Raw genomic sequence first — 22,718 nt, forward strand, 5'->3', positions numbered from 1 at the left:
TTATACAGTTGTTGATTATCGAATTCCCTAACAAACAGACCATTCAAACTTTCCGATCGTCGATTAGTTCATACAAATACGAAATCTTCTATCTAATCGGAATCCCGTGAATAATGAGTTCGTCTATGGTGGATTCTATACATCGGTCTTAACGATTATTTGAGATACATGCCCTGTATAACGGAATTAATAGCTCGATGATCCAGTATCCAAGCGAAGAGATCGTATTCCAAACGAATTCACGAGAAGATGAGTACGAGGGAAGTATCGAGTGGGCTTCGAGTGAATCTTGTCGTGGGGGGGATGGAGGGAGGAAGGAGGAGAGGAGAGAGAGAGTGGATACTCGATTAATTTATTCATTAAATCGGTCAGGGGTATTTCAGATATTAACCACATTCTCTAAGAGTATCAAAACAGATAAGAGTATGGCAGATCACATGAGAGTATGGTAGATCACTTTTTCCCTCAATTATTATTAGGAAAAGAAAAAAACTTTACAGTAAAAGAGTCGAAAGATATAAATAAGCCCACAGTCAAGCCTAAATAACCAAAACTAGTCTAAAATTCTCTTGCGTGCAACCAGTTCTTGCTTCCCAACACCGTCCCTACTACCGCTCTTTTCCTCGTAATCTGATTACTCGTCGCCATATGTCTCTCTCGTCGGAATCATCCGTTCCTACTGTTAGAACCGTCACCGTATCCTACTCCGAGCTCAAGGTAAATCCAAAATTCTCTTTGACCATAAAGTCTTCTCTGCGTTGGGTTTTGTCTTCTAAAACTCTTATTTTTTTTTATTTTTTTTATTTTTCTAAAACTCTTATTTTATCTTCCAATTGATTGTGTTTTTAGGACAGCAGCATAGATTTGTCTGCAAAGATTGAACAAGGATTCGGACCCAATGGACTTGGAATTCTTACGGTTAAAGATGTATGAGATCACTTCTTACACTATAGTTTGCGTACACGCTTTAAAGATCCTTTTTTTTTTCAGTTGTAACCAGTTTAAAAATTCAACAATTATTTTTTTTTTCTTAGGTTCCAGGGTATTCTGTTTTACGTCAGAGTCTACTTCGTCTTGCACCTAAGTAAGTTCTTGAGTTTGTGTCACTGTTTGATTCAGTTAAAGGTTGAATCTTTCAATATTTGTTCTCACTGTAAAAGGTTAGCTGGTCTTTCTGAAGAGGTGAAGAGGGAGCTTGAAGATTCACATAGTAGGTAAATAATACTATGATCTTGCTTTAAGTGTTTTTTAGTCTTTTCTTTTTAATTTCTTTTCTTTTTGTTTGTTTCTCTTCCTAGGTACAATTTTGGTTGGAGTCATGGCAAGGAGAAGCTTGAATCTGGCAAGCTTGGTGAGTTTCATAGACTTTTTTACTGCTGCAAATACTTGCTTCCTCTGATGGAAGTACTTAAATATAACTCGTTTGTGCAGACATGTTGAAGGGTTCTTATTATGCTAATCCTTTACAAGATGTACCCACAAGTGATTCCTCTGAAATGCAACGGTACATAACACCAATGTTCATAGTTTGTGTTTACCAGTTATTTGGCTTATTCGGTGTTATGTATACATGAACGATCTGTTCTTGTCTTCTATTATTCGTTATTTTTCTTCTTGTTTTTTTACCTCGATTTATCACGTAGGTATCCATGGTATTGTGGATCAAACATATGGCCAAGAAATTCTTTGCCTGAACTCGAAGGAGGTAAAGTACTTTATTGTCTCACCTTTGAAAATGAAGTGCTTTTTCTTGTAATGACATATCAGTGCTTGTGTTTGCAACCTTAGCTTGTTTTCGCTCTTCTTTTCACTTTTCCCTTGTTATGTTCCTCCAAATAAATGAGTTTTGCTTTCATACTTGATAGCTTTCAAAGCTCTTGGTAAACTGATGTTCGAAGTTGGGCTGATGGTAGCTTACCACTGTGATCTATATGGTAAGTAATTTCGTACTGGTGGATCCATATTATCTATTTTACTGTTTGGCTGTGCATTGTTCATCACCGTTGAAGTGTATCAGCATCATCTGATTTGTAATGTTTACTTGTTTTTTTTCTTTTTCGAATGAATGTTAAATTTATTCATTTGAAAAGCCTTTATACAACGAGTGCATCCTTTGAGTAAATCTATTGCACCCAACTGTTATGTGAAAGCTATTTACATTCTAGTTTGGAACCAAAACTGCATTAGCTTCTCCATTCCTTTGATTCTCTTTCCCTCATTACTTGTTATTCTTTCATCGGTTTGTCATGGTGCTAAAAAATTTTCCTGTTTTGCGTCATTGTCTATTTGCAGTGTCAAAGGGTACAAAACAACATGAAATGCAAAATCTTGAAAATATACTACTTGGCTCTCGGTGTCACAAAGGACGTCTGCTTTACTATTTTCCGGCACAGGATACGTAGGATTATATCTGCATTTAAAATAATAAAGTAGACTTTTCATTTTGAATAATAAAGGCACATATATTGTCTTGGTGCAGCAGCACTACGCAGAACAGCGATTCCATCTCATCTTGGTGTGGATGGCATACAGACCATGGTTCACTCACAGGTTGCAAATTTTTCCTTTTCTCTTGCTTTCCTGACTTGTTAATGTTCACCTAAAGTGTGGTTGGCTCCTTTTTTAAGACGGTTTATTTAATATAAAACTCTCATCTTATCCCTCCACGGTTATCCACAGGTCTTACTCGTGCAATATTTTCAAGAAATTCAGTGGAAGTACCTTGCCCTGATCCTGCTTCTGGCTTATACATAAGAACACGGTCGGGTCAAGTCGTTAAGGTACAGTACTAGTCCTTTCTGATAACTGGCATATTTTGATTTCATGCTCTTATGAATATGAGCGAGCTATGCTCTGTCCACTATGCATCTTTTTTTATGTGTTATAATTAATACTATTAAGAATTGTTTACTTTTCATTTGATTAAGGTTGTGTATGGGGAAGATGAAATAGCATACCAAATAGGCGAGACAACAGCGATTCTGTCAAGGGGTTATCTTTGTGCTACACCTCATTGTGTACGGGTAAGGAATTTTGTTTATCATGGTTACTTTTGGATCTTTCTTTGAAAAAATAGACACGTGATTTCTTGTTTGTGTGTTTAAGGCACCACACGGAGAGGAGGCTCGTGGTCTAGAGCGATCGACATTTGCACTGTTCATGCAACCTGACTGGTATTATTCCTTATGATAACTAGATGCGTTTTAGTAAACACATTTGAAGATCAATAAAAAAGTGTTTTTTTTTTCTGGTGTATCAGGGATCAAAAGCTTACATTCCCAAAGGAAGTGACAATCCATGAACATGTACCTCTTTCTAATGGCGTCTTGACGTTTGGAGAGTATACAGAGAAGCTGCTCAACATATACTACGATACAAAACCATAGGGGATGGGAACCTTTTAAGTCGCTATGTATATGATCGTTTCCATTGGTGTGAGATACAAAACATAAACAAATCTCACCAAATTAGTATTTAGGTCGTTGGAAGTGAAACTTGATATTTGATATTTGGGTTCAGGTTGGCCATATAGAAATTTACAGAAACTACACAATAATTGGTTTGCGTTATGTTATGTCGGAAAGCTAGGTAGGTGCTTTTCTTTAAAAGACACTTCATGGCTCAGAACAGATTCTGAATGAGTGGATCAAGGCCGGAACAAGTGGAGATTTTCTAAAATATATGTTGAATGACAAAAAGAATGATGCAAGTGGTACAAAACAAATACCTAATGAAAGTTTCCAAAAATGATTCACAACAACACTTCTTGACAATATTTTGAAGAGTAATATGGTTATGTTGTAATTAACTACTATTAAAGTTAATCAGTAACTCATAGATGAGATATATAGAAGATCTTGAATTTTGTTGCATTTTAATTTGTTTATAGAAAAAAATAGTCTCGTAATTTTATTGGATTATGTTTCTATTTCATTGCTATTCCATTTGTTGATAAAAAAAAAAAGTAATCCCTATTTATAAAAAATATCATTAAAGTAATTCCATTCAATTATAATAATGTACACTAACCTATGATAAATTGTATAATGGATATTTATTGGATATTTTTAATATCAATTTGAATGTTTTCAACTGTCTTGTTAAAAATAGTCAAAAGTATGAAAAATCTCAACTCCAGATTTTTTTTTTACAAAATATCACTAAAATTACAAAATAACATTCATTAAAAAATTTAAATTGTATTCTTATCAATAATAAATCTAATATAAAATATTATTATAAAATTTTTAATAAATATTTAATATAAAAAATATTTCATTATCCTAAATCCTAAACTATAAACCATAAAACTAAACTATAAATCCTCTAATCTAGATTTTAAAAGTTAAAATTTTAAAACTTAAGGATATATTAGTCTTTTCTTTTCAATGAATGTTATTTTTTGGATTCAAAACTTTTGTGCTTTTTAAGAAAATAATTTATTTTGTTATCATTAAAGTATCATACTATTATTTGCGAACATGATTAAGTGATTGTTTACCGAATAATTAATTAGCCGAAAATGTGATTTGTATTGATGAGTCATATGTGACTTCAATGAGACTATCAACAATGGTGGTAAAGATTCAACACTTTAATATATACTATTAAAGTTGAAGTACAAATGAGAATTTTTTGAAAACATAGATCAAAAGATAAAAAAAAATTATTTGAAAACATGAATAGTAATCTAATTAATATTATTATTATTTATTAAAAAGATGCACGCCATTAATTTACAAACAAACTAATCTAATTAAATTCTTCCCTATACAAAACTTGACTACGATATCTCACTTTGTTTGATCGTCTAAATATAACCAAAAAACAGAGCTTCATAACATGATGAACCAAAAGACAGAGCCGAAAAAATCCTGTTTGTCATCAAAGTGTTGTTTGAAATACATTTGTTTGTGTTTTATATATGATTTGTCAGTCGATCTTTATCCAATTAAACTGCTGTTTCTATTTCTTTTTAGAGAACAACTCACAAACACATTGTGCTTGAACAATCCTGTTTGATCATAGAAATGCCATGTCAATCCGAACTAATTAAAGATGAACCAATTTGATAATCAGAGTGCATCAACAAACATCAATACTTCGCAACCACAATGTGTAATTATTAATCCAGATTAATACAAATCTATAACTGTTCAGATGATGTTTACACAAAATTATCAACTGATTATAGCGAAGCTTTATTAGTATATTATATTATTGATGATCAAGCTGTAAATAGAGGACCAAAATCTATTAAAATGGATTCATAACACGATCTATTTCAGTATACCACATGAATTGCTCACCAAGTTTGAATTAATGGCACCAAATATATTAGTCAACTACTTGACAAAATCTAATCATATATCATGATCTTAATAACTCACGTGTCTCCTACGAATCCTCATTACTTCCTTCACTCATATTTTCACCTTCCTTATCCAATAAAGTATATATATATTAAAAAAATAGAAAATTCTAAGTAGCATAACTAATTTACCTATCTTTGCATATAATGTATATATTATGTGTGATATTGAGTGAATATTCTCAAGTATCATAACTAATTTACCTAAATTCGTCTATAATGTAAATCTTATGAATATTTTTTGCATGATAGCTTCCACAAAATCTAGGTATTAAATTTCAAATTAATACTATTGCCAATATATACGGATTACCCTATATATATAAATCACCGTTCAGCTCTTATTCGTCATACTCACAACCTTAAGCAAAGAATAAAATGTCTAACAAGCAAAGTTTTGTTTTCCTTCACGAAGTGAAACCCTACAAAGACAATTAGAGAGTACATGTCAAGGTGCTTCACTCATGGAAATCAAGAATACTATATAACTTATTTATATAATTTATAGTTCGTATTGTTAAGAATTCTTAACAGTGATATACTAGCCTCCCAATTCTTCATAAAAATCACTCAGAAATATTACTAAATTGGTAAAGGTATATAACTTTGTAAAACTCTTACGACAGTGTTTACGGCGCACAACATTTCACCGACGCCCCTTCTACACAATACAGTGATAAAATACATAGTTTAAACAGTAATCTAAATTAATAAAACTGGAACCATTAAATTGTAATTTTTGAAATGTTTATATATATCGTAAAAACAAAGACTCGTCCGATCCAGTTTACACTTATTCACAACATCATCTTCCTTTTTCCATCTACTAATACAACATCTACATAAATTTAATCTTTACAATAACAATCTACCCCACTATTTTTTATACTTATATATTTATATACTAAAAAGAACAAAATCGACCTCTTACAGATCTGAAAATTGTGTTAAGCCTAAGAAAAAGACCTGAATAAATATAAAAACTAAATAAATAGAAAAAACGGTTGACTTACAGTCTGAGAAGTTATGGTCGCCAACGACACCAGCGATTACAGATTTTTAAAAGTCAACGGGAAAGAAAAAGTCATACCATAACTTTTAGGGTTTGACGGCGGCTAAACGCCCTAAGTCAAACATTGAACTCGACGGCAAAGATGAAAAACTTACCGGTGGCGGAGTTCAACGAAATGCGGTTCCAGATCTGAAGAAAAGGAAGCGGGTGGTTAGTTTAATCTACTAAAATACTCTACATTATGAAGGATAAACGTGAGATTCACGGCAGTGAAAATGGCGGAAAGAGATATACGCCAGAAATCGCCTTCAAAATTGATTCAGAGAGAAACAACTAGGGTTTCGTGCATTTTTAACAAAAAGTGAAAAAATACTATTTACATGTTTGGTAAATTATATGATCAGGTTTAGTGTACTTTGGTAAAATTAAAGGTTCGTACGGTTTGGAAGATTCGTGAAAAACTTCTAGGAAGTCATCTACCCTAAATTTAAATCATAAACTCAATTAACTAACTGAATAAGAAAAAAACTTTAATAAATTTAAATTTAACTTAAAAGTGTTTAATATACACAAAATAAACATATATAGGAGAAAATTTAATTATCCAAAAATATGGTAACTTCCAAAATCTAACCCTAAGAATACATACAATACGACAACAAATGTTTCCAAACTCTAAACCAAAGAATACCATGACTCACTACATTCAGTCATCTATGTTGAAAACAATTCAATTTTACTATATCTTGATTTATATCATGTACAAATGTTTATAATTACATGATTTTATTTTTCTCCTGACAAAATGTTTTTTTATAAAATCAATAAAGTATTTTTAAGATCTTCTAGAAGACTTACAGAATCTCAAAAGACTTTCCAAGGTTATATTCGTAAAATGAATTCTGGTTTTTTTTTTTTGGTCATAAGGGGCTGATTGTAATTTTACTAGCCTTTTGGGTTATTTTTTAAAATATGTTTTATAAAAATAATATTTGCAGTGTCCAAATAAAATAAAACAAATTTCTATTTATAAAGTTTATAAAATAACAAATTTTGATATAAAAATAATATATGAAAAAACTATTTTACAATCAATAATAGAATTTATATAAGTATGGTGAAAAAGTTAATACCAAATATTTATAGATAACCAATAAAAATATTATATATTTAATTTATATTTTTCTGAATATATGTTAAATTTATTCAAAATAAAATATTTTTTTACACAAGCGTGACATGTTCTGATTGCCTATGGAAACAATACAAATATTGAAACTTCTCCATCATCGTGTGGCAAGCCACAAAGATAGTCCTCCTGCATACTTCTGATCTCCCAACTGGCAGAAAACGAGGCAGCGGTTTTTGACCAGACGATCCAGAATCTTGTTGATGTCTTTTTCTTGTCTTGCGATGGTGTCATGCCTTCTTTCGTTTCTTTTTCTCCAGAGGGCATCCTGCAACAAATATGGTATACCAAAGTTTCAGAGAAGATCTCCACTATCATCCATAATAATAGCCATAAGCTTTGACCATTTAGTCGTATATGTAGACTGCAGAAGTCCACACATAAGAAGAGACCAGATTCCAAAGAGTAGCTGCACTCGAAAAAGAGGTGATCTCTTGTTTCTATATTTAATTTATATTTAAATAAAAAACAATGTTTGACTTGTGTCTTTGTGATCCTACTTTTTTCTGTTTTCAATTAGTTGAATGCTTTTAACATACATAATTGAATCCATGTAAATAATTTTGAGTTATCAACTGGGTCAATGCAAAGATTCAACTGTTGAAATAAAAATTCAATAAACCCATTGTTAGACCAGACACAATAGGGGTGTTGAATTTCTATTTTCAATAATTTATTAAATGCAGTTGGGGTGTTGAATAATTGGCTGAAAATGAGATGAAATTAAACATGTTAAATCAATTAAACTAGTTGAATTTCGGTGGAGAAGAGAGATGTTTTTCACATGGCACCAAACCATTGGTTGGGAAAAAAATTTCATGTGGAAGTGAAGGAGAGTGAGTGTGACTTGATGCAATGTGGGCAACCATGATGGTTAGTAATTTTTTTTAATACATAATTTAATGTACAATAACTGAATCAGATAATGTATATGGGAAAACACTCATCACCATTAATTAAAAAAATCACACAATTGAAACTTTTTTTTCTTAACCAATGGATTGGTGCCATGTGGACAACATCTCTCTTCTCCACCAAAATTCAAATAGTTCAATTTATTCAACATTTTTAATTCCAATTTATTTTCAACCAATTATTCAATACCCCCATTGCATTTAATAAACTATTGAAAAGAGAAATTCAACACCCCATTGTGTATATAGTCTAACAGTGTGTTTGTTGAATTTTAAGTTCAACAATTGAATCTTTGCAATGATCGAGTTGAAAACTCAAAATTGCTTACATGGATTCAATTATATCGAAAGTATTCAATTAGTTGAAGACAGGAAAAGTGAGATCACAAAGACACATGTCAAACATTGTATTTTTGATTTAAATATAAATTGAATATATGATATTTTTTCTATTGGTTATCTATAACTTTTTGGTATTTATTTGCTCACCCTACTTATATAAAGTCAATCATTTGATTGTAAAATAATTTTTTCATATATTATTTTAATATCAAAATGTATCATTTTATAAACTCTATAAATAGATATTTGTTATATGGACACTAAAAATATTATTTTAATAAAAATTATTTCAATAATAATTATTTTAATATTTTTTACAATTCAAAAAAATATATTTTATTTTAAAATTATTTATTTTAATCGAATTACATTTTATTCATTTTAGTATATAAATCTATAAGTATAAAAATAATCGGGTAAAATGTTATTGTATAAATAAAATTTATATAGATGTTGTATTAATAAGTGGATAAATGAAGATGATGTGGATTGTTAGTAGACATAATGATTTGTTGAATTTCTATTTGCATCAGTTGATTGAATGCAATGGGATGTTGAATAATTGGTTGAAAATGAGATGGAATTAAACATGTTGAATAAATTGAACTAGTTGAATTTTGGCGGAGGAGAGAGAGAGGTGTTCCACATGACACCAAACCATTGATTAAGAAAAAAGTTTCGGTGGTGAGATCTTTTTGATTAATGATGATTAGTTTTTTCATCTACATTATTTAATTCAATTATTGTATATTAAATTATGTATTAAAAAAATTATATAAAATTTATCATTTTCATACTCTATAAATAGAGATTTATTATATTAGATTTAAATGCAGAAAAAAATATTTTTTCAATAAGAATTTTCTAATTAGTGTTTCATAAACTCTCGTTTTAATCGTTTTTCTATCATCGGAGAAAATGAATCCCCAACAATAATTATTCAAATAATTCCCAAAATTCTTCTAACTACCCTTTCAACTATCTATATCCCAACACTTATCTAAATCCAACAACTATCCATTTCAAAATCAATCGTCCAACCAACCCCAAAACATACCAAATTATGGTTTTCCACCAAGTTTGTTCATGTCGTTAGCTATTCCAAACTATCATCCATATTACGCTTCAGCGATGTTTTATTCATCTCAACCACCTACTTATTCTTCTTCTCTGATGGGTAATGTAATTTTTTCGGATGTTGGAAAAATTGAATTTCCATTTTCTACACAAATGACTCTTGATGGTATAAGTGGTGTTAATATAGCCACTCATGGTGCAGAAAATTCAATCCATGCTAATCCAGAAAAGCGCAAAAAGGACCACTAAGCAAAGTTTGGTGCTACTGAGTGGCTGGATCAAATATGGAACATACGTTGCTATTGGAAGAAACCAGAAGAGCGGATTAATTTAGAGTAAAATTGTTGAGTATTGTAGTGAGCATTCCTCATTTGATCCTTCGTGTGGTGCAATTTTGTGCAGAAATCATTACAATTAGATGAATTAAAAATTGAGAAAATGGATTGTCCCTTATGATAATGCTAAGTGTCTGCAACAAAGTGGATGGTCGGAGCAAGATGTATTGGCGAAAGTACAAGAAATCTATTCAGGTGGAGGTAACGAAAATTTCAATTTAATGAAAGAATGAATCACTTCAACCACGTAATAGTAGTAAGTTAAAAGAGAATATTGTCTCTGGAAGCATTAGATCTAAGAGAGCCCTCGAGAGTGATGATAGTGACTTCAACTTTGTTGGATCCAGTGCTCGTCCAATGGGGAGGGATACAACAAAGAAAAAAGTTAAAAAGAAAGGTAAGGGCGCAACCTTGGAAGTGCTCAGCGAAGATTTTAATGAATTGAAACAAATCAAGGCGCAAGAGTTTGAACATTGGAAAAATTAGCCATGTTGTAAGAGGAGGCAAACCAAAGGCGAAAAAGGCAAACCAAGGTGAAAGGAGGCAAACTAAAGGTAAGAAGAGACAAACAAATTGAGGAAATAAAATTTTTTGGCTAAGAAGATGAAGATGTGGCTGAAGTTAAGTTAACAGGAACATATCAATGACCAGAGCATAGAGATGTTCCAATAGTTGAGCCATGAATTAATTGTAGTCACAATTGGTTGTCTGCATCATGCAACTCGATGTTTTTATGTATTATGTCATTTCATGTTTTCATTATGTTTGTTTGTCAATTTCTCCTTTAATAATGTTATTGTCACTTGATGCTTTAATAATGTTAGATTGTCACGTTATACTTTAATAATAGAAAACCTTATCCTCCAACCACTTAACATGATTGAATAATGATGTCAAGTGCATGTGACTTATTTTTCAGTATGATCCGTAACTTTTCCGTTAATGTTATCCGTGAATTTTGGCTTTTAATGGAAGAATCCCTTATTCAAAAACGCAGGCGCCTAGCCGCCTAGTCGGCCGCCTAGGCGCTCGACGCAAGAGCTCCGAAGCGATTTAGCCCAAATCGGTTTGCTTAGGCGGGTCACTATAAAATCGGCCGCCTAACGTAATTAATCGGTCTCAAGCCGATTTTTAGCCGATATTTAACCGATTAATATACAAATTTTTGAACTTGCATCACAAATGTTCTAGGCCGGTAGGAAACCCAATTTGCTGACTAATAACAAGGAGAGTGTGTTATTTATAGAGCATTTCTATACAACTTCTCTTCTTCCTATCCGATGTGGGACGTTAGTTTTTACTTTTTTTTAGCTTTAAAAACTTTTTGAGTTTTCTCTCACGTTACAAGAAATTCTAATATGTTTCTTATTGGTCTAGTTTTGCTAATAAGCCTACTATTACAAATAAAGTTTAATGAATGTAAAAGGCATGGTTATGGTTATATCACGTACTATATATTATGGTTGTGAAGTCAATTTAATTTGTGTTTCAATTGTGTAACATTCAGGTATGCTAACAATTAACTTTGTTAAACCAATAAATATAAATTTTAATAATAAGATACAAAACTATTACATTTCTAATATATTTACAATTTTAATTTAATAGTATAATAAAATAATAATTAAACTAGTCCCGCGTATACCCCGCTTAATCCCCGATTTTATGGTAACTCGCTAGGCGCCATGTTACCGCCAAACTAGCGCCTAGCGTAGTTCCGAACTGGGGAAGAATCTTATCTTTGAACCACTCAACATTATTTAATAATGATGTCAAGTATCCGTGACTTATTCTTAAATGTGATATGTTATTTCTCCGTCAATGTTGAATTTTGGCTTTTAATGGCATGATCTTATCTTCTAACTGCTCAACATGATTTAATTATGCTCTCAAGTGCCTGTGACTTATTCTTCAGTGTGATCCGTGAATTTTCCTTCAATGTTCTCCGTGAATTTCAGCTTTTAATAGAAAAATTTTATCCTCCAACCACTCAATCCATTGGTTCCATTTTCTTATAAATATGACTCATTCTTCGATTTATGTACCAATACCACAATGGATTCATCAAAATTTCTTTTTTTTTGGTATGGATCCATCAGAATTTCTTTTTGATATCAAAGCTTACAAAAGGCAGTATGAAATTAAAGAATGGTATATGCTTAACCAGTTTAGGGAGCGTCGAAAGAAAATAGAGGAAGATTATCTACCTCATAACAAGAGAAGATACTCCAGGAGAGATCATGCAACGGCAAATAAAAGATTAATGTGGGAACCAAAATTCGCACTGTCAAATTTTATTAACGGAAGAAAGCCTAACTTTCCTTGACATACTTAGTTTCTATGACAAGTGGTCAAATGCGGAAAATATGAAAAGACAACAAAAACATTTTATATAAAAAGTAAATTTTTATTTCGAATTCGCGTAAGAGCGTAATGATTGTTACAACAGATTGTAAAAGATTTGGCCGTAAAAGTTGTCAGCGAGTTTTTGTAGTTCAAATCAAATAAAGCCTTAAACCTAGTTGAGTCGCTTGATAACAAAAGACGAAAAGAGATCCAAAAATAGTTTTTGTTGATTTCGAACTTAACCTTATAAAAAGCTATCTACGTACCCCTTTCGAGGATCAAGCCGAATGTAGTTCAATTTAAAAAGAGTCAAACAAGAGATCAAACTGCCTTTGCGATTTTGTCTCGTAATCAAGTGCTAGTCATAGAAACTAAGTATGTCAAGAATAATGCCTAAATTTTCTAAGGGAAAGAGTTCTAAAATTAAAAAAAAAAATCGCCCCCATTCTTCTCTGCCTCAGATGTGCTTATATATGTCTCTAGAGTCTGCCACCTTTCCTTATCCCTTCGAGATTTGAGTTTATCCTTTTGTAGAGATATTTCTTTATCTTCTCAAAATCCATGTTTATCTTGGAAACTTCACATCTATCATCTTTTCCCATCTTTCTTTATCCAAGTCGGATAAAATGTCATTGCACTTGGGTTTGTTCTTGTTTTAAACCATAAGTGAGCTTTCGTCATGTTTAGGCCATTTTAGACTTAAGAAATTTTACGAGTATTTTCGGACATATCGTCGATTTGTCTGATTTTCATTTTTGAATCGTTGGTCCTATGGACTGATGACAATCAATCCATTTAGTCGAGGATACTATGGTGTAAAGTTAACCAGTAATGTCTTTACATTTGACTTGAAATTTTTTGAGAAAACAACGTCTTGCTTGTTTTTCTCAGTAAAATCTCAACGAAACTCCAATTTCGACGAGATTCAAAGGAGAACATGATGAGAGCCTCACTGGGCGACATTTACCAATAATGAATGGAGTTTGGCGACATTGACTTGATGAGAGAATTAGTTTGGCGACATGGTCCATCTAGAGAGGGAGTTTGGCGACGTGGTCCATCTAGAGAGGGAGTTTGGCGACATGGAAGTAAGGGAGAGTGAGTGTGGCGACATGGAAGTGAGGGAGAGTGTGTGTGGCAACATGGAGGTGAGTGTGGCAACATAGAAGTGAGATAGAGTGAGTGTGGAGACAGGGAGGTGAGTGTAGCAACATGGAGATGATGGAGAGTGAGTGTGGCGACATGGAGGTGAGGGAGAGAGTGTGACTTGATGGTGTAGAGAGAGGGAGTGTGGCGAGGTGAAAGAGATAGGGAGTGTGGCGAGGTGAGTGTTGTGTTGCCTTTCTTCTGTTCTCATTTCTTCCATTGATTGCTTCGTAAACCTTCTGAACTATTTTGTTTGCTTTTTCGCAAGTTTTTCCGCAAAGATTTCCCGAAAGTTTTTTTACGGAAGATTATCTTTTAAACTTTCCTATGACATTCTTCCGTGGAAACCTTTCTTTCATTTTATGGAAGTTTGTTTCGTAAAGACTTGTTGGAAGGTTGTCCCGTAAAGACTTGTTATTTATCGCATGAATCTTTTGCACGAATGTTTTTTCCGATTCTTTCATGTTTGAACAAGAAACTTGATTATTTCTTGCTTGAGGAAGGAGGAGACCGGAAAGCTCATTTCTTCTCTTTCTAATCATGCTAGCGAATTGTAGGATGCTAGAGTTCCCATATAAAAGAAATTCATTTTCGTGGCATTAAAACAATGAAACCAAGGGAATGGAGCTTCGTAAAAACTTTGATGCTACACTTGGTTTTGCAGAAAAATTGGCTGATCTATTGATGTTTTGTGTGACTTTGATATCCTATTAAATGGTCATTAATGGAGATCCATGGGAAGGATTACTCCCACGAGAGGCATGAGGCAAGGTGACCCACTCTCTCCGTTTCTGTTCATTTTATGCACTGAAGCTTTGATTATCCTTCTAAATGGATCAGAAGTAGAGAATCAGATTATGGGACTGAGGGTGGCTTGGGCTATCCCACAGATATTACATCTTCTCTTTTCAAATGATAGCCTGCTCTTCTATAAAGTAGAAGTGGGACAATGTATGGAGATACTAAATTGTTTGAAATCTTATGGAAAATCTTTGGGTCAAAGATTAAATGCGGCCAGGTCTTCCATATTTTTTTGGTAACGAAGTGGACCACATTGTATGACAAGATATAAAAGACACTCTTGGGATTATGACTGAATGAGGCATGGGGATGTACTTAGGACTACCAGAAAAAATATGTGGTTCTAAAATGAAAGCTTTCTCTTTTGTTCAAGATCGATTCAATGGATGTGTTAACTTGTGGTCGGAGAGAGTAATTTCAAAGAGTGGCAAGGGGGTGAAAATAAAAGCTGTGGATCAAGTAGTTCCAGCATATATGATATCAGTCAAATTACCCTAAGTAGTGATTTATACTCTCTCAAATAAAAAGTTCAGTTGTAATACTTAGGGATCAAATCCACAGAGACTCTAAGATTACACAATAGATTTGTAGTTTTCGAAATAAAGCTAGACGATTATTATTAAAGTGGTAAATCAGTTGAACAAATTAGTTGTTCGATTGAATTGTTTTAGGTTGTAAACTATTTGGCAAAGAGCTAGATTCGGGATAATTCTTATGTGTGACAAGTATGCAAACTTAATTAAGTTTATTAGGAATTATAAATTATATGTTCTCGAATTCAAACTTAAGTATAATCTATCAACTTCCATTTGTTTAGATTATCTAATGTCTAGATCTAAGATCTCAGATGTCGCTTGTTGATCTTGAGAAAGTGTCGATCGACGATCTTATAAGAATGTCAATCGATACACCTTTCAGCCCATCGATCGATACAACTATTGAGTTGTCGATCGACGTTCCTTCTAGCACGCTTTGCCAACAGGTTTGAATAGGTTCTTTAATCTTCTGGACCAAATTCCGTGTATATCCAGTCAATTAGATCATACTAGTTAGTTTCAGTCAATTAACCAAGCTTCCGCTTCCGCTAGTTAAACCTAAGATCTAAATTTAGGGTGATCAATCCTAGAGTTAGCATTAAGAGTAATTAGATGAAGAACTATTTACAACATCCTAACAACAATTCATATTAGCAATACATAGACCACCCTTTGAAAAACCCTTATCTAACAATAAGACTACTCAGACATATTCATAAGAAACATGGTCATGATGGTCTGAATAATACTTAAATGAAATGAGTATGAAAAGTAACAAGACAAAGCAAAGAAACAAGGGAGTTGAAGATCTTCTCTGTTATGAAATTCAAAGATCTCTCTCCTCTCCTAAACTCTCCAAGCTATCAAGTGTGCAGTATCTTCAAGTGTGTAACAATGGTAGAAGTAGTCTCAAGAAGGTCTGCCTCTAAAATGATACAAAATTCTAATAAATAGCCTAATATGTATGGTGCAATAACTTCGAGTTTTGGGTAAAACTTGTGAAAATGGTAAAAAATTATTTATATTTTTATTTATAATATATGAATATTAAAATCTTAGTTAAAAATTTAAGATAATTTTAAATTATAGTATTTTTTTATGATTGTTACAAAATGCAGTGTTACTTGCAAACACTACATTTATGAGTCGTACATACAAAACGAGTCCAACCCTTGTTGTCGCTTTGATATTTTTTTTAAATCATTAGAACTTCTCCCAAAGGGGAAATGAAGAAAAGTTTCTAATAATTATTTAATGTTTTAAAAAAGAGAAAGTGGAGTGGAACAATGAGGATCTGTTCCGTGCATACAACTTTTAAGAATCATTTAATATACTCTACTGCCATTTGAATCTCATTCATTGGTTCATTTTTTAATGTTTTAATTAATGAAATAATTATATTATTTTTGATAGTATTATACTTTTTCTGTTCCTAAATATAAGATGTTTAGGTAGAAACACACATATTAAGAAAACTATTTTTTTGTCTAGAAAGTATCATTAAAACTATAGTATTCAACCAATTACAAAATAGACTATTAACATATGATTGGGTATACAGTTTTTAATAAAGTAAAAGTTACCAAGAAAAATAAAAATATCTTATATGTTAGAACATCAAAATTCTGTAAAACATCCTACTTTTAGGAATAGAAAGAGTATTAGCTATATATTCAACATTAAATAGTATTATATTAGCTAGATATACCAGCACTAATGTATTAGATCCCGTCATAATTCTGCAGTTAAGCGTGCTTGGTCAAGAATAATACTAGGATGAGTATACTAGGATGAGTGTTGCCACAAAAAAAAAAAAAAGATAGTATTATATTAGCTAGATAGTGTTGCTCTTATAGTCTCTTTGATATGGGGAGGGGATAATTCCAAATAACAATTTTAAATAGAAAAAAAAAACTATTTGATTTCAAAATTTGAAATTGATAACGGCAGAAATCTTCAATAACTTCATTTCATCCTTCAACTCCCCATTTCTCAAATCACACATCAGCCAAAACATGGCGTCTCTCACAGGAGGAATCCTGCTGAAGCTCCTCCAATGCATGAACTCCAACACACGGCCAACGGGAGAGCACAGATCCGCAATCCTTCAAGTGACAGGAATAGTGCCAGCCCTGGGCGGGTCCGATCAAGGGTTCTACGTCCAGATCTCCGACTCTTTGAACTCCACCTACGTCTCTCTCTCCCAACGCGACTCCACACATCTTATCCTCACCAACCGTCTTCAGCTCGGCCAGTTTATCTACCTCGACCGCCTCGAATTCTCCACCCCCGTCCCTCGCGCCGCCGGTCTCCGCCCCCTCGCTGGCCGTCACGCCTTCCTCGGAACTCCCGAGCCGTTGATCGCGCGCGGATCCAAACGAGATTTCGTTATCCAGCCCGTTTCCTCTTCTGACTACTCGCTTGACCCTATCGCCGTTTACTTAAACAATAAACGGTTCGATGATGATGGTGATGACGTGGCGGTGGCGCCGAATGGGAGGCCAGCGCTTGCTCCAGTGAACCAAAACCAGAAACCTAAGCAGAAGACGCCGCAAAGATTCTCGTCACCAGCATCGGCTAAGCAACGTTCAGTGGAGAGAGATCCATCCCCGGCGGTTTCGGGAAAAGCGAGGAGATCTGCGTCTCCGGTTCCCTCCAAATGCGTAGTGCCGAGTCTTGCGGCGGCGCGTGAGGAGGAGAGCAGGAAGGTTGTTAGAGAGCCATCCATTGTTGTGCCTTCTAGATACAGACAGCCATCACCTAATGGAAGGAAGGTGAATCCATCTCCTAGCGGAAGGAGGATGTCGATTTCTCCGGGGAGAAGGAAGAAGATGGCGGTGATTCCCAAAGTCTCGGAGGCTCTTGTGGGATCTTCAGCTAAACATGTTAACCGGAAGAATTGGGATGAACCTGAGCAGAAGGACAAGGGTTGTGATGTTAAGAATAAGCCTCATCTTCTAGCAATTTTGCGTACTCAGGTAACAAGCAAATCTCACCTTAGTGGTTTGTTCTGTATGATGAGCTTAAATTTATAATCTACGTCTTGCTGCTGCAGGCTGCTATGTCAAGACGTCTTAGTGATGCAAACAGGCGGAAGAGCGTTTCCTCCGCGTGTGAAGAGAAAGTGAAGTCGTGTTCGTCAGAGACTAGTTTAGTAGAAGAAGTTTCAGACATCACTTATCATGATCGGAAATGGACAGATGGTAGTGTCCCATTGGATAGCATCTCAGGAGATCTTGCAAAACTTGCCAAGGTATAGCTACATTGAGACTAAAAACCACTTGAGTTAGTGTAGTATCCTCATTCATTGTTTGTTCTCTTTTACAGGAGGCAATGCAAAGAAGAAACTTCGCTGCCAAAGCTGCAGCTCGAGCATTGGAGGAAGCTAATGCCAATGAGTGCATCATAAGATGTTTAAGGTAAAAACAAAAAGATTGGAAACTTTGTCAATCAGTTTTATTTAGACTTTCATTTGGTCTTTGACGCGCCATCGCTTTGATGAACATTTCAGTAAATTCTCGGAGCTTTCTTCTGCCCCTAAAGTTGGGAATCCGCTGCTGACCATCAGCCAGTTCTTGGTAATCTACGAAGATGTTGTGAAATACAGTCAGATCGTTAACTCAATAGCTTCAGAAGACAATTTTCGTTTGTCATCTGAGCAACAGAACCCAATATCTCTTTGGGTCGAAGCTGCTTTAGCTACTAACCTCGACGTTGTCTCACTGGTGAAAAGCCAGAATAACCACGAATCACCTTTGAAGAGATCAACTCCTACTCGCCTCTATCCAGGATGCTCTACAAAGACAGGTTTGTGTTCTTCAGTTGAAAGAAATTTCCATCTTCAGTCAACTTAGAAAGATACAAGACTGTTAAGTTTCTGCTATTGTTTGAGTTTCAGACAATATTGTTGGGATGTGGACAGAAGTAGAAGGCATGAAGGAGACGGCTAAATTCGCAGTGAATGTAAAATCCGAAATGCAACTGTGGTTCATTGGGTTCGTGGAAGAGTCGTTAGACAAGAAAAACACAGCAGTGCAGCCTTTAGACGGTAGTTCCGTAGCTGCTGTTCTGTCTCATCTGAAACAAGTTAACGAGTGGTTGGACCGGGTCGTGTCGGACCAAGATAACCAGATCACAACAATTTCTCTAACCGACAAGATAGAGCGACTGAAACGCAAAATCTATGGATTCGTAATCCACCACGTGGGATCCACTTATGACAACTCGGCTTCCGCTTCTTGATTTTCTTTTTTCTATCTTTTGCTTTTGTCTTCAACGTTTCAATACATTGGCTTTTTAAAGATAAATCTACAACTATGTTCAAATTCTTTTAACTTATTTAAGCAAATACAGTAACAGTATCTTCAAACACGCATGGGCTAAAAGAAAGATTTGTTTATTGTGTGGACACACTTTGAACGGAAAGCAAAATGAGAATCAGACCTTTAACTCTTCCACTTCTGAACTTAATGGTTTAAAGAGAGCTTCCACCTCGTTCTCGTCTACCTCTTCAACGCTTGCCGGGTTCCATTTTGGATTCTGCAAATAGAGTTTTCTCAAATAGTATCAGTTTTGTTTGAACTTGATAGGCAAAAACATGTTCTGGTCACAATAGGATGACATCATTTTGAGGGCAAATGAACTAACCTGATCCTTGTCGATCAACACTGCTCTAACGCCTTCAGCAAAATCACCACGCAAGGCCGATCTTAGTGCAATGCGATATTCAGTCTTCATCACACCATTAAGCTTCACGAAGGAAACTAATATTATTCGATATTCGTCTTAGAGTCTCTTTATAGATGAGGGAAAATATAATAGAACTGATAGAGTTGAAACTCACTGTTGCTAATTCGTTCTCAGCTTTACCCTTGGCACATGCAACATTTGAGAAGTACTTCTGTGTTAGGTAAAGAGAAAACGGTGCTCCTTTCTCCAAACCTTTGAGTGCCTCTTTAGCCCATTCTACAACTGTATCCAAACAAAAGGTAAGGCAGCGATTTTGTTTTTTTTTTTATAACACGGAATAGTAAGGCTCTATGTGCACTGTTACAATGCCCATGTATACCTGCAGGCTCAGTGCTTTGCTGATAGTTTTTGAGCTCTTCAATTGTTTCCTTAACAGACTTGTTTGAGCTAAAGGCTGACTCTATTTGAGGCAAAAGCGATTTGAGATGGGCCTCAGATTCAGTATTGCCACTGTATTTCGACAAAGCTGCATCGATGTCTTGATTAGGATCCGCCGACCTGCACCGATCGACTTTGTATGAGTTCTAAAACACAGATATGCACATTGATGCGAAGAAAGAAGTTATACAGAGTCCATGAAGCCTATTACTACAAGAGAAATGAGACAAAAGGTTCCGTTTTGACAGAAAGGAAATGGAAAAAGGGAGGACATACAGGTTGGCTGACAAAATGGTCTCTTTTAAAGAAGCAAGGTTTTCAGAAGGCACATAATGCGTCCCAAGACCAACGAACAATGCATCCGACGGCGTGGAGATTCTTTTTCCAGTTAAACCAAGATAAGCACCTGCAGATATTATTGGGCAACAAAAGTTTCATTGAGCAATCAACACCTAAATAGCAGCCAGTTACAGAATTTCATATGAACATACCAACAGATCCTCCCCCAGGGCTATGAGCTGCTATATATGAAAACCCGACATCTGGGAACAACCCGATTCCATTTTCCGGCATGGCAAGAACCGTCCTCTGGAATAGAAAACAAAACATGAAAAAGAGTTCAGACTGTAATAACAATCACTCGCTACAAGTCTTGGTTTGTTTTTACCTCTGTTATCACACGGTATCGACCATGTCCAGAAAGGCCAAGGCCAAATCCCATCGTTATTCCATCCATTAGGGAGATATATGGCTTTTTGTAACCAGCAATTGCGCATATCAGGGTATATTCTGCTGTAAATACCTAAGGAAACATGCTAAGAAATTAATAAAAATACTAAGAATTTGGAGGGAAGTCGTGACTTATTTATTTAGAAAAGATTAAGAATCATCATTTGCAGTTGGTTAAATATGATTTATTGACAAACCTTTTGCACAAGAGGTGTGTTTTTGTCCTTTTGGATTTCTGCAGCAACTCCTTTAATATCCATCCCTGCAACATATTTCATAAATGGTGGTCTGATGCAACAACAAATTCTATTATATGATAATGATACAAACTAGAAACTAGCTTCCACATAAACACGAGCAAAAGATTTGCATTTACCAGCACAAAAGGCACGAGGTGTGCTGCCTTCAATGATGACACATTTGACTCTTGGATCAGATTCCCATTCGTCAAGGAAGCTTTTATACTTCAAATCCATTTCTGTAACATCATAAAGCTTAATTGTCAGGTTGAGTTCATATCTGAAACATCCCATCCCAAAAAAGATTCCTCTTTTCAAAGCCAGTTTCAACAATTTGAGTTCTCTAACATAAATCCCAAAAGGGTAATCAATCATCACTGAACAAGGCTATAAATCTCACAGATGTTAATGATTCTGCAACTTTTTAATAGGATCTTGAAATTAGTACACAGAGAAAACGTTACCTAGATTCATGGCGTTAAGAGCTTTGGTTCGATCGAGAGTGATGACAGCGACGCCATTCGGATAAACGTTTCCTTTAACGAACTCGTCGCCGCCAGCTCCGGCCATTGCTGAGAAGGTCCGACGATCGGAGAGTGAGAATCTGAGGATGTGATGGGAAGAAGAGAAGGTGGATGAGTATTTGGGGAAAAGTATGCGATGGGCAGAAGAAGCTAGCGCAAAAGTTTTGATCATCGATTCGTCGAGTGTTGGAACTTCCACATCACACAGCACCACAAAACGAAGATCGAGTCATCAGTGACAAAGATCGCAATAGTAAATACTCTCTCTCAGTCAGCGGCCTTATACTTTTTGCCGGACCCATTTAATTGGGGATTTTTTAGAGAAATTGACACAAAAGTTAATGCATTTACAATAAATAATTCGCTAACTTAAATAGCTAGAGTATATTATGTATTTTGTATAATAATGCATTTCAATCTTTGCAAACAAACCGGTTAAAAATGATTTACAATAAATAATTAGTTATTCAAAACTAAATCGTGTCTACTCAATATTCACATATAATACTAAAAACAATTTTTTTTTTTAATTTAGGGAAGGTGAATCAGTTTATAAGAAACTGTTGATAAGGTTGTGGTGAATAATAGAGCTTGGAAGACTCGGCAGCGAGCGACAAAACTCATGCAGCGATCGAAGAGACTCGTGCAGTGAGAGACCTGTGAATATTTTGGGCCTCCAAAATAGAATTTTGCGAGGAAAGTGATACAATTCCTATCGGTGAGTTGAATTCATGATTTTTGGTTCAAGTTTGGCAATGCGTATTATAGGAGGACATATCACCCCAGTAGGTTGATTTGCTCCTTTTCTAATCTCTAAGTTGCATTCATCTGTCGTTGTATATCATTATCTGGTTTTATAAAGTAAGGTAACCAGCGTTTTGGGGTTTTCTTGTTTGATGTAAAATGTTAATATGTCATTTGCAAGTCAGTATAGTTGACTGAATCTATGAATAGAAGACTGGATGAAGATAACTATGTGAACTTCTTTTGTTTTGTTTGTATAAATTTGTACAAATGTCTGTCTGCATAA

The 22,718-nt window shown here is 34.5% G+C and overlaps 3 protein-coding genes across 6 annotated transcripts; 2 read left to right on the forward strand and 1 right to left on the reverse strand.

Annotated features, from left to right (window-relative positions):
• Positions 1-398: 398 nt before the first annotated feature.
• Positions 399-3,850, forward strand: LOC103863633. 2 transcript variants are annotated; one of them, XM_009141382.3, is made up of 14 exons: positions 399-717; positions 850-927; positions 1,035-1,084; positions 1,161-1,214; positions 1,299-1,351; positions 1,432-1,504; positions 1,644-1,705; positions 1,866-1,934; positions 2,293-2,398; positions 2,480-2,550; positions 2,680-2,780; positions 2,928-3,023; positions 3,106-3,173; positions 3,260-3,850. In XM_009141382.3, exons 1-14 carry the CDS (start codon positions 649-651, stop codon positions 3,384-3,386), a joined length of 1,077 nt encoding a protein of 358 aa, XP_009139630.1. In that variant the 5' UTR covers positions 399-648; the 3' UTR covers positions 3,387-3,850. The 2 variants fall into 2 exon arrangements, with proteins under 2 accessions (XP_009139630.1, XP_009139631.1); XM_009141383.3 differs by having other exon boundaries at positions 2,483-2,550.
• Positions 3,851-8,446: 4,596 nt separating this feature from the next.
• Positions 8,447-19,395, forward strand: LOC103863635. Of its 3 annotated transcripts, XM_033290715.1 has the most exons (6): positions 8,457-15,673; positions 15,734-18,047; positions 18,125-18,322; positions 18,397-18,488; positions 18,581-18,876; positions 18,968-19,395. In XM_033290715.1, the coding sequence occupies exons 2-6, from the start codon at positions 17,085-17,087 to the stop codon at positions 19,309-19,311; spliced, it is 1,893 nt and encodes a 630-aa protein (XP_033146606.1). In that variant the 5' UTR covers positions 8,457-15,673; positions 15,734-17,084; the 3' UTR covers positions 19,312-19,395. The 3 variants fall into 3 exon arrangements, with proteins under 3 accessions (XP_009139634.1, XP_033146606.1, XP_009139633.1); XM_009141386.3 differs by having other exon boundaries at positions 8,447-18,047; positions 18,992-19,395; XM_009141385.3 differs by having other exon boundaries at positions 8,457-18,047.
• LOC103863634 (3-hydroxyisobutyryl-CoA hydrolase-like protein 3, mitochondrial) lies at positions 19,379-21,946 on the reverse strand. Its single transcript, XM_009141384.3, has 10 exons — positions 21,629-21,946; positions 21,302-21,403; positions 21,123-21,187; positions 20,864-20,998; positions 20,688-20,784; positions 20,473-20,602; positions 20,138-20,316; positions 19,913-20,040; positions 19,717-19,818; positions 19,379-19,608 (listed from the first exon to the last, which is right to left on the reverse strand). The coding sequence occupies exons 1-10, from the start codon at positions 21,858-21,860 to the stop codon at positions 19,507-19,509; spliced, it is 1,272 nt and encodes a 423-aa protein (XP_009139632.1). The 5' UTR covers positions 21,861-21,946; the 3' UTR covers positions 19,379-19,506.
• Positions 21,947-22,718: the final 772 nt, after the last annotated feature.

The sequence above is a fragment of the Brassica rapa genome, chromosome A04 (assembly GCF_000309985.2).
Source record: "Brassica rapa cultivar Chiifu-401-42 chromosome A04, CAAS_Brap_v3.01, whole genome shotgun sequence".
NCBI lineage: Eukaryota > Viridiplantae > Streptophyta > Magnoliopsida > Brassicales > Brassicaceae > Brassica > Brassica rapa.

Bases quoted from the DNA above. Each gene is read 5' to 3' on its own strand.
- LOC103863635 (XM_009141385.3), top strand. From the start codon at position 17,085: ATGGCGTCTCTCACAGGAGGAATCCTGCTGAAGCTCCTCCAATGCATG. The intron at 18,048-18,124 runs GTAACAAGCAAA...TTGCTGCTGCAG, and splicing joins TAGCAATTTTGCGTACTCAG to GCTGCTATGTCAAGACGTCT. The intron at 18,489-18,580 runs GTAAAAACAAAA...TGAACATTTCAG, and splicing joins TGCATCATAAGATGTTTAAG to TAAATTCTCGGAGCTTTCTT.
- LOC103863634 (XM_009141384.3), bottom strand. From the start codon at position 21,860: ATGATCAAAACTTTTGCGCTAGCTTCTTCTGCCCATCGCATACTTTTC. The intron at 20,317-20,472 runs GTATGTCCTCCC...CGATCGGTGCAG, and splicing joins ACCATTTTGTCAGCCAACCT to GTCGGCGGATCCTAATCAAG. The intron at 19,609-19,716 runs GTTAGTTCATTT...CTCTATTTGCAG, and splicing joins TGTTGATCGACAAGGATCAG to AATCCAAAATGGAACCCGGC.
- LOC103863633 (XM_009141382.3), top strand. From the start codon at position 649: ATGTCTCTCTCGTCGGAATCATCCGTTCCTACTGTTAGAACCGTCACC. The intron at 1,085-1,160 runs GTAAGTTCTTGA...TCACTGTAAAAG, and splicing joins CTACTTCGTCTTGCACCTAA to GTTAGCTGGTCTTTCTGAAG. The intron at 1,935-2,292 runs GTAAGTAATTTC...GTCTATTTGCAG, and splicing joins TTACCACTGTGATCTATATG to TGTCAAAGGGTACAAAACAA.